Source organism: Aythya fuligula, chromosome 1, assembly GCF_009819795.1.
Source record: "Aythya fuligula isolate bAytFul2 chromosome 1, bAytFul2.pri, whole genome shotgun sequence".
NCBI lineage: Eukaryota > Metazoa > Chordata > Aves > Anseriformes > Anatidae > Aythya > Aythya fuligula.
In genome coordinates, this window is record NC_045559.1 from 181,214,563 (window position 1) to 181,226,065 (window position 11,503).

Here is an 11,503-nt window from a genome sequence, read left to right on the forward strand (position 1 = left end):
TCAGTCTACATATCTGGGCATCTCATAAAACTATGAAATTCTTAAGCCATACTCAGGTGTAACAGCTGCCCCAATAGAGCTGTCTACATTATGAATATTTTGAAGTTTCTAGGCCCAGCTATGCACTCAAGCTTCAAAATGGGCAAAGATTGGCGTATGCGCTATAACTTCTGCATAAGGAAAATTTATCTGAACATGTGTGAGAGCCACTCACTCCATCATTCAGTTCTACACACTGTCTGGGCAGATGTAAAGCAGACACTGTTAAGTGGATTTTCTCCAATAAAGAGATTAAGTTGTTAAAGAAAAAATGGGCACATTTTCATGATTTCAGAGTTTGTCCTGGAGAAGTGCATTGTTTTCTGATTTTGAACAACTTATTATCATCACCTATATCACCCACAGCTCAGCCTTTGTGTTCCCAGAACTCTTTCAGTTGTCCCAACAAACTGTACCAAAAATTAAATTTAGAAACTTTATACCTTTACAAACAAAGAGAAATGAAGAGTTATCACTGCCTTTTGTTTGAAGACTTCAGCTGACAGCTCTCTGACTCCAGCTCACTGGAATTTCTGCCTCAGATCTACAAGATAAGCTTTTTTGGGAAATATTTCTCTTCACTGAGTCTTGTATTATGAACTCTGATATTTTTTTTTTTTTTTTTTTTTTTTTTTTTTTTTGTGATCAGTAGTGGGGAAAAATGCACTTGACTCCATTTCAGGCTCATTTTCTTACATCAGCTAAATAGATGTATGAATGCCAGGTTGTCTGTGATGCAGAAGTCAGATCTGAAAACATTTTTTTCCTGAAATTTCTGTATGCTAACTTTGCTATTAGGAAGCTGTGATCAGCAGTGGCATACTGTGGTGTTTTCCAGTAGGAAAAACAATAGTGAGCATCCAAAGGCTGAGTCAGTGCTACAGGGTAAAAAACAAATGATAGACAGAATATAGGTGTCATGTTAAAGCCAGCATTTTTCAAGGATCAGGCATAAGATCTGCATAAAAAAGCATCAATCAAGAGCTAAAAGGAATCAAGGAGGTATAAATGTGTCACCAACAATCTGCTCTGTGTGTATATATATGTATAGTATATATAGATTATATAAAGATAAATATATATAAAGAATATATATATATACACGGTATATTGTTGGATTATATATGTAATGTTAGATTTAATACATATACATAAAGAAAAAAGCGCTTGAAAAATTATACGTAGGTAGAACTTGTAAAGAAAGGTTTTAGGGTCAGCATAATTTACAGTAGCACCCAGTGAAAAGATTTATGTGGCTCACACACAAAAAATGTCAGTAGAGATACCTTTGTCATGATTGCTTGGGAGGACCGTCTACAGTGCTACTTACAGAAAAGCTATCGTGGGAAATAAGAGGGTCTGCATGGAAGTGAGGAGCCTTTGAAGAGAGATGATGAATTTTATTCTCCTTGACTGTCAGTTCTGTTTCTAGCATCCTTTTTTTTGTACCGGGACAGATGAAGAGGTGGGCAGTGGAGTCAAGTGGAGCTTTTTCAAAGAACAGTATCTTTCTCCACAGGCTGCCCAGCCATGTTGATGGCATGATCTTTAGCCACAACTACAACTGGCTTCCTCAGTACAGGAAGGACAGTATGCTCACACATGATTCACTAGCACTTCAACATGCTATTAATCAGACAGAGATCTTCTGCCTTTTCAGATTTCAGCAAATTTTTATTTTGTCATTTTGACATATCCCAGGTACGCAGCATTCTCTTTAGCTTTTATTACAAAGTATCTCCTACACTCAAAACTCTGAAATAACAGTGTGTGCTGCTCTTAAAGCTATATATAGCAGTTCTGCCAACTTTTTCAGCTTGCCTTTGCAAAAGCCAGAATGGTAATTCAATTCCGTTGATCAGGCTGAAGTTTTCCTGACTACCCTTTGGGTGTCTCAAGGTTACTCCTGTTGGTCATCTGAAATCTATTGATATACTCCTGTTGGTCATCTGAAATCTATTGATATTTCTAAAGAGAAGAGATGTAAGAAAAGAAACCCCAAGCCCGCTGGAATAAATTGTACTGTTTTCCTCAAATTATATTTCAGTTTGTGTCTGATCAGTCACCAAAAATTTTTTATCTATAATTTCAAGAATTTCAGAGGATAAAATTGAAAGGACTTGCCAGACATACCTTCAGTATTTTTTGCGCACCTAATGTTTAGATAAATAGCTACTTTTTTTTTTTTTTCCCCTAGCTATCCTGATTTTCTTGCCATTTTTTCAAGCAATCTACATTACAGTGATAAGCATTTGTCAGAGAAAATCTTATTTCGCATTCTCTTAGCCTTCTTTCTCCAAGTGGAAAATGATGCAAGTCCTCAGTCAATACAACTGTTTTGTATTTTCCTTGAAATGTGTCTTGCTGAAAACTAGGGCAAAAACAAACCACCTTCCACCTGGAATGGAAATCACTAATCTGGAACACATATGTTGTATAACCAAAGACCACCATCTCACAGGGAAACCTTTCTGAAGACACAGATAAGTTCTTTCCCCTGTACCACTGTAATGTTTCAATTCCAGATGAGGAATATTTTTTATGACTTCAGATAATCATTACATTTTCTGGACCTTTATCACCAAGCAGTTTGAGGTCAAAGATAGATGTGAAATTTGAATTCATATTTTATAAAGGATATAATTTTGATAAATCACATCAAAAGAACTAATTTGACTTTTTTTTTTTTTTTTAACTGCTAAAGAAATTTTTCTTCCAAAAAAAGTACAAATTACTAGCAATGCCATATACAGGAAGACCAAAATGATTGTCAATGCCAGTAAAGTGCTGTTAAAGCTTCATAAAACATATTAGGGGCCCCCTTTGGGAAGTGATAAAACATTTCTTTTTATTTCGCCATCTCAGACAATATCTCCATCACAAAACTGTTTCTTCCCTTGTTGCTATTTTTCAATCAGATTTAACGTTTAACCCTTTGTCAGCCATACTTTTCAACAATTCTTCTTGCACACAGCACAGCAGTTCCTTGAAACAAATTGTGAACAGTGACAGGTTAGACTATGACCAAGTAGAGAAAAGCCAGCTAATTATAAACTAAATAAAGAAAAGAAGTGTCAATATCATTTTTTGTATCAATTAAATATCAATTTTGGGGAGTAATTTGATTTTCAGACATATTTATTTAAAGATTCGTTCCACTTTGACAAGGAAGCAAAAGGAGATTATGATCTGGGGACTGAATCTGAGCATTTAAACCAGAGATAATGAACTGATGTGGTTAATAACTTTGATAGTCTAGGTGTATGCATATTCCCTTATGCTGTGTCTATGTGTATGCAAATACACCCTTAAATGCATTCTCTTTCAGCTTCTGCTTGTGAGTCAGAGCAGTTGTGGAAAGCTCTTGTACAGCCTCAGATTTCCCTAGTGCTCTCTCAGCAGGAATGAAATACCTCCATCGTGTGGTCAACTGCAAAAAAATCTTAAAATTAAATCTGCTTTAAAATAGGTGGTGGGAGGGTATTACCTTTCCCATAGCTACCTTGTCCCCTTCAGCCCCAGCAGTGGACACAGACTCCCATCCCTCCCTCCTTAAATATGAGGAATCGCATCCATCTTGCCTTTGGATGTGATATAAGATGCAGAAACACCATATGGAAAAAACTTTGAAAGCAAAATGTTTATGTACAAACTCATGGTATCTGAGCAGTTTGGAAATCATGGCTTTCCCCTTTACGTGTATATTCTCTTTTGCCAACCCTAACCACACAGGTACTGCATCTCTCAAATTAATTACAAAATGAAATCAATAATAAAATGGAAACTATTCCCAAACAGGGAAATTATTAATCATAAATAAATTGCCAATCAGTTTCAAGTAACAGAAGATGACAAAATACCTTGTTGTGCCTGGCTCATTATGAAACTGAGATCAATTTTATTGAGTCTCATGGATGCCATTTTATCCTGTTTTAAGATACTCTAAGTGTTCTGTTTTGTAGAAATATGGTTAGTGGTCAGACACCTACTTTTCTCACCAGCAGCAGATATAAGAAGCCAAGTAAAAACTATATGACTCTCTTCCACCAGCTGGGGATAATTAAGGTAGAAAATAAAAAGAAATGTTACTCAGTATGTTGAGGACAACAGTAATTCAAGGCTCTTTTTCACCATCTTCTTCTGGACTCCCCCTAGATATAGCAGCATAATCTAATGCAACATTTTCTTGAAGCCTATACTCTATTTTCATTCTGCTAAGCTTCTTTTTGCTGTTCCTCCTCATAATTGCTATCCCTTATACCCTCCTTCCTTATTAACATAGAACTCTCTATCACAAAGCTAAGTTTCTGTCTTTCATACTTCTCTATGTATCAAGTGGCTTTTTAACAAAGAACTAAGCAGGGAATTTTCTTTTTAAAATGGTTTTATATTGCAGGCTGTGGATAGCTCTATCCTAAATGAGATGTAAGGAGACAGCCGTAGGTAACACCTTGTATATGTCAAGCTCTTCTCAGTTCAGTAAAATATCCTTCAATTTGCGCAAATGAGTGACATAATCACATCTTCTATCTCAGATCTGTGACTTCAAAGCTTTGCAAGCAGAGACCTCGCTGCTCCACCACATCCACACCAATGCCAATTCTAGCACCACACAAGAAAATGTAGAAAATCAACTTTGCCTCTCCAGTGACGACATACTCCCTTCTGTAAAGCTAATGACAGGATTCACTCTAATGTTGCAGTTTTTCAGCAGACATTGAACCATTGAACCATCTCTCAGGTTGTTAGATACCCCACAGACTGCACAAACCTGCTGTTTTGCCATGATATATTTTTCTACCAGATAGAGATTCATGTTTGTTTGTGGTTTTTTTTTGTTTGTTTGTTTGTTTTGTTTTGTTTTTGTTTTTTGGTTTTTGTTTTTTGTTTTCTTCCAGAGGCGTGCAGCTGACAATCTGAGAAGACATCATCAGTACCAGGTAAAGGTCCATGTGGTTTTTTTTTTGTAATTGTTTTTCTATGGCTGTGAAAAAGTGTCAGGAGGAGAAAGGGAAAATTTTCACAAGAAAGCAGAGAAAAATACCAAAGGGAAAAAAAAAATAAAAAAGAGAAAGAAAGAAAGAAAAAAAAAAAAAAGCAAAAGGATAGTACATTTTGTCTTGAAAGAGCATTTGAAATATAGAATTTTCTTCTCTTGGGGTGCAAAATGATATTTCCTAATGCCACAGTATGCTGACTAGTATTTTATCCGCTGTAACATAGAATCACTGAATCATTAAGGTTGGAAAAGACCTCCAAAATCATCTGGTCCAACCATCCCCTTACTACCAATGTCACCCACTAAACCATGTCCCTAAGCACCATGTCCAACCTTTCCTTGAACACCCTTAGGGATGGTGATGCCACCACCTCCCTGGGCAACGCATCCCAATGCCTGACTGCTCTTTCTGAGAAGAAATATTTCCTCATTTGCAACCTGAACCTCCCCTGGTTCAACTTGAGGCTATTCACTCTAGTCCTGTCACTGGTTATCTGCAAGAAGAGGCTGACCCCCAGCTTTCCACACCTTCCTTTCAGGAAGTTGTAAAGAGCAATAAGGTCTCCCCTGAGCTTCCTCTTCTCTGGACTAAACAACCTGAGTTTCATCAGCTGCTTCTCATAGGACTTGTGCTCTGGGCCCTTCACCAGCTTTGTAGTCCTTCTCTGGACATGCTCCAGGGTCTTGATGTCCTTCTTGTAGTGAGGGGCCCAAAACTGAACACAGCACTTAAGATGCGGCCTCACCAGAGCAGAGCACAAGGGGACGACCACTTCCCTGGCCCTGCTGGCCACACTATTCCTGACACAAGCCAGAATGCCTGTGGCCTTCTTACCCACCTGGGCACACTGCTGACTCATGTTCAGTTAAGCATTGACCAAAACTCCAAAACATTTTCCTCTGCACAGTCTTCTAGCCACTCTGCCCCAAGCCTGTAGCATTTCATGGTGTTGTGACCAAAGTGTAGGACATGGCAATTAGCTATGTTGAACATCATCCTGTTGGCCTCTGCCCATTGATCCAACTTGTCCAGGTCCCTCTGCAAGGTCTTCCTACCCTCTGGCAGATTGACACTTCCCTTTAAAAAACAAAACAAAACAAAACAGAACAGAACAAAACAAAACAAAACAAAAAGATAGTTCCACCTCCCTTCTGGGATTAACCAAGTCCATATGTGCAGCTAACTGACATGCTCCATCAGAGTCAGCTCTCCATCTCTCTCTATCCCCAGTTCTGTTCTCCCATAGACACCTCCTTGTTCCTTAATAATCCCTTTCCCTAGATGCCCTGTAAACTGTTCTCCATCCTTCCTGCTTCAGAGTCTGGATTTTTTGAGATTATTGTAGCATAAGGAATTTTCAGATTTATTTTCAATTTTCATTCTGTTAAAAGGGGTGCAAGTTCACCAAGATGTGGGCTGTACACTTATAAATTTGGTAATGAATAGATTCCATATGGGAAATGACTGAGTAAACCAGGACTTTCCAACCTGAAAAACAGACAGCTGTAGAGAGTACAACAGGGATCTATAAAATCATGGAGAAGATGAACACAGAGCAGCTCTTTACCATCTATCCTCAAACTAAATACCAGACAAGTACTAGGCTTCATTAATAAGGCTGTAGGCAGCACTTTGAGAGAAGTGATTATTCTCCTCCAGCCCACACTTGTAAGTCTGTATCTGGAGCACTGTGTCCTGTTTTGGGCCCCCTGCTGCAAGAAAGATGCATCAAACTGGAAGGAAATCAGCAAAGGGCCACCAACAAGGTTAGAGGGCTGACCTAAAAGGAGAAGCTGGGATCCATGTTTTTTTAGCCTGGAGTAGGTTTGTGGGGGGGGGGGGGGGGGGAGGCAGAGGCATGCTTATTGCTATCTTCAATATCACAATGTTGGTTAGAGAGAAATGGAAGCCAGATTTTTCTTGGAGGAACATAGCAACAGAACAGGAGTCAATGGACACTAGTTCCACAAGGGAAATTCTGTAAAGAAAATCATTATCACGATGTGGGTGGTAAAGAACTGAAAAAAAATTGCTCAGGGAGGCTGCAGCATCTCTAGCCTGGGAGTTGTTCAGCACTTAACTGGACCTGAGCAACCTGATACAACTTCAGAGATATCCCTGCTTGGAATGGGGCAGCTGGATCAGGCTGTCTCCAGACATTTATTCCAACCTAAATAAATTTAAAATTCTTAGAAGTAGAAGGCAACACTGGAAACTATCAGAGAGAAGATTAAAAATAAGCAAAACCCCACAAGGATTATTCTATCTATACTTTGGTTTATATCTAGGTTTTAGTCTATCTATACTGTGGAATTCATCAGGAGAGAATTTGTGGATGCTGAAAGTTTACATGAGTTCAAAACCCATGGGGAAAACCTCTCATGGACCATTAAACATAAAACTAACATTTCTGATTCAAGAAGTCCCTGAATCTCAGATTGCAGGAGGCTTGAGAGAGTATAGCTGTAAAAAAAACATTATACAATTGCCCTAGACTTATACTTCTCATGAGGCATCAGCAACTGCTCACTGTCAGAGAAGACGTTACTAGCATGAGGCATACCTTTGATCAAAGCCAAAGCAGCCATTCTTAGGATAATTAATTATCACCTCTTTCAATTGAAAAGCAGGACAAATTTTTAACCAGATCAAAGGTTTATACATTTTTTTGTCATGTTCCTTAAACACAAGAAGACACAGTGAGTGTAGATTTAGTAACTATTACCAAGAAAACTAACACAATATTTTACATTTTTAGGAAGTTATGAGAAACCTGGTTAAGAGATATGTTGCAGCAATGATAAGAGATGCCAAAACTGAGGAAGGACTGACAGAAGAAAATTTTAAGGTATGTATTTAATTATATGTTCATGCATGTTTTTCACTTGCAGCCCCAAAAGCTAACTGTATCCTGGACTGCATTAAAGAAGCATAACCAGCATGGCGAGGGATGTGATCGTTCCCTTCCACTCTGCTCTTGTGAGATTCCACCTGGAGCACTGCGTGTGTGTGCACTGCGTGCTTGCAGTCCAGAAGGCCAACTGGATCCCAGGCTGCATCAACAGAGGAGTGGCCAGCAAGTGGAGGGAGGGGATTGTCCCCCTCTACTCTGCTCTTGTGAGGCCCCACTTGGAGTATCGCATCCTATTCTGGGGCCCCCAGTACAGAGAACGGTGTAGATATGCTAGAACAGGTCCAGATCAGTGGTCTGGAGCACCTCTCCTATGAAGAAAGGTTGAGAGAGCTGGGGATGTTCAGGCTTAATAGATGGAAAACTTAAATAAGGAGTTAACTATTAAAATCTGTTTTATCTGAAAGATTAAATGAACAGGTCCATATGTACCACAACTTTTACATTAATCACTGTGTATTTCTAGCATCAAACATTTTGTTACTATTAGTGCCTCTACCTTCAAATATCCAAAATTATATCCATCAGTCTCAGCTTTGGCAAGAAGAAGATACAGTTGGAGCCTGAGCTAGCTGCTCTAATATTCCTCTACAAAAAATGAGGAGAAATAGGCATTTTGTAAAGGCAAGGAGTTTTCACCTAATACAGGTCTTTAAGAAATAGAGGATGCACTGGCAGAAAGTAGTCTGCAATGATTAGCTCTTGACTTACCTGACAGCTGCCCAACATTTAAAAGAAACGCACAAAGTCCTACCTGCAGTTCCTGCACGCTACTCATAGGGAAGCAAGCACATATGTCCCCCATAAGATCCTCACAGAGAAGCTGTAGAAGTACAGGTTCTATGAGCAAAGAGCAAGGTGGATAAAAAAATGGGTGAACTGCTAGACCCAGAAGGAAGTTGTCAATGTACAAAGTCTGATTGGAGGCCAGTAATGAGTGGAGTTCCTCAGGGGTCAATACTGGTTCTAGTCCTGTCTAATAGTTTCATTAAAAATCTAGACAATGGGGTAGAATACACCCTCAAGAAATTAAGATGATATGAAACTGGGGGGAATGGCTGATAACCAAAGGATCATGCTGCCATTAATAGGGACCTTGACAGACTTGACAGAAACCCCATGAAGTTCAACAAGGAGAAGTACAGAGTCCTGCACATGTGGAGGAATGACCCCAGTCACCAGCTGGGAGCTACCCAGATTGAAAGGAGCTCTGCTGAAAAGGAGCTGGGGGTCCTGGTGGATACCAAGTTGAATATGAGTCGGCAACATGCCCTTTCCACTAAGAAAGCCATTGGTCTCCTGGGCTGCCTTATGAGAAGTATTGCCAGCATGTACAGAGAGGTGATTCTTCCCCTTTGCTCAGCACTGTTGAGGCTGCACTTGGAGTGCTGGGTCCAATTCTGGGCCCCCCAGTAAAAGGGAGACCTGGATATACTGGAGAGAGTCCAACGGAGATTCTCATGGGACTGGAGCACCTCTCTGAAGAGGAGAGGCTGAGAAAGCTGGGACCTTCAGCCTGGAGAAGAGGAGGCTAGGAGGGATCTCATCAAGGCTAGGAGGGATCTCATCAATGTCTATAAATCCCTGAAGGAAAGGTGCAAAGAGGTTGGAGCCAGGCTCTTTCCAGTGGTGACCAGTGCGAGGACAAGAGGGAATAGGCACAAAATGGCACACAGGAGGCTCCCTCTGAACATCAAGAAGCTCTTCTGTGCTGTGCAGGTGGATAAGCACCGGCCCAGGTTTCTTAGACAAGTTGTGGAATCTCCCTCCTTGGGGATTTTCAAAAGCCACCTGGACGTGGATCTGGGCAACCTGTTATGGGTGTCCCTGCTTGAGCAGGGTGGTTGATCCAGATGATTTCCGGAGGTCCCTTCCAACCTAAACCATTTAGTGATTCTTTATGCCTCTTTGTGTGTGTCTGTATATTGGGGATAGTGTTAACATCTGGTCATAAGGCCGTTATGATGATGGGACAACACTGTCCTGCAGGTGTTTAAGTTATCCTTGCTCCTTCCTCCACCACTGTTGATGATTTCCGTGCTAGGCCAAAGTACATTTCCTTTGAAGATTCCCCTGATAACATTGATTATCACTATTTTGCCTCACCTGGAAGATCCATTAGACAGAGTATGCAAAGCACCTCAAAGATCTCAGGTATTGTCCAGATGATGAGGCTTCTTATTTATCCCTACCATAACTAACTTCTTTATCCCTACCATAACTGACTTCTTTTTTCTTTTTTTTCTTTTTTTTTTTTTTTTTTTAATTACAAGATGAAAAGTTAAATTAGTGTTCATCCTTTGATGTTTCATCTTTCTTCCTCATTTTTAGGAGTTAAAACAAGATATTTCCAGCTTTCGTTTTGAAGTCCTGGGTCTACTAAAAGGAAGCAAGCTTTCTAATTTGCATACTCCAAAAATGAACAAAGATGCAGCATCTCTGTCAGAAACTGAAGAAAAGAGTGAGAGTGAGGGAAACAAGAAAGGAAAGAAAAAGGCCTTTAGCCTTTTTGACATAACTACAATGATTCACCCAAGATCAGCCACTATTGCCTCTGAAGCACATAACGTAAGCAATGGCTCAGCAATGATGGTATCAGAGTCTTCTAAAGAGAAACAAAAACGTGTGAATTTTGTAACAGACATAAAAAATTTTGGGTTATTTCACAGACGGTCAAAAACAAACTCTGTGGAGCAAAGTACAAATAAAATATACACCGTTTCTGAAGAAGTTTCCCGTCAACAAGCAGAAGAACAATGTGAGAAAGCTGATGAACTGGAAGAGGGAGAGCTGACCATGAACTGTGAAGTAAACACCCAAAGTCCTGATGAAAAGTGCATGTTAGCTGAGTCACAAAATAACAGCGACACTTCAGATTCGCAGGATGAGGGAAGTATTTGTGCTTTAGAAACAGAGAAAACGGAGTTACACAACTCTGAACCAGCCACACCACAGGATCAGCAGGACAAGGAGTTGGACATTAGCATTGACTGTGATGGGAAACAGGAAACAATTGATCAGGGTGACTATGTGATAACAAGGTTGTGATGCTTACAGGAAGAAGCATTTACAAATATATATATTTTGCATAGTGCTTTTGGGGGGCAATGTTTTAAGAACATATTAGCAAATGCAGAATTACACTTTATAGTACTCAACTGTGGCACATGATCTTGTAACATAGTAGTCAAGAGAAAGATAATAAAGGGACCTTCTGTTTTGTAGCCTGCTTTAGCTTTCACAATTTGTTTTACATTTTTTAATAAATGGAAGCATCTTGTATTCTTGTACTGTTGCAATAACCCACAGAAACTTTTTAGCTATCTTTTTCAATTACAACAAATGCAATTTCTCTCATATGATAGTTGACTCCTATGATAAATATTTTTCTATGCAAATAAAAAGTAGCTTAAGAGACTTGTAAGCCTTTATTTAACTTTGTAGGTTCTTAAAAGATTCTGGACAACATCATTATCATAAGTGGTTCCTGTCAACGTAATTCATGTCAAGCTATTAGAATCATTTATTTAAATTGCTAGAAAGTTGATTTGCT

At 39.4% G+C, this 11,503-nt stretch overlaps 1 protein-coding gene across 1 annotated transcript in view; it reads left to right on the forward strand.

The window, feature by feature from the left end:
* TRPC4 (transient receptor potential cation channel subfamily C member 4) overlaps window positions 1–11,173 on the forward strand; it is a 161,929-nt gene extending 150,756 nt beyond the window's left edge. Inside the window, 3 exon segments of the mRNA XM_032208288.1 lie at window positions 4,938–4,979; window positions 7,798–7,887; window positions 10,282–11,173. Coding sequence (XP_032064179.1) covers window positions 4,938–4,979; window positions 7,798–7,887; window positions 10,282–10,998 — 849 coding nt within the window. The 3' untranslated portion in view covers window positions 10,999–11,173.
* The last annotated feature ends 330 nt before the right edge of the window (window positions 11,174–11,503 follow it).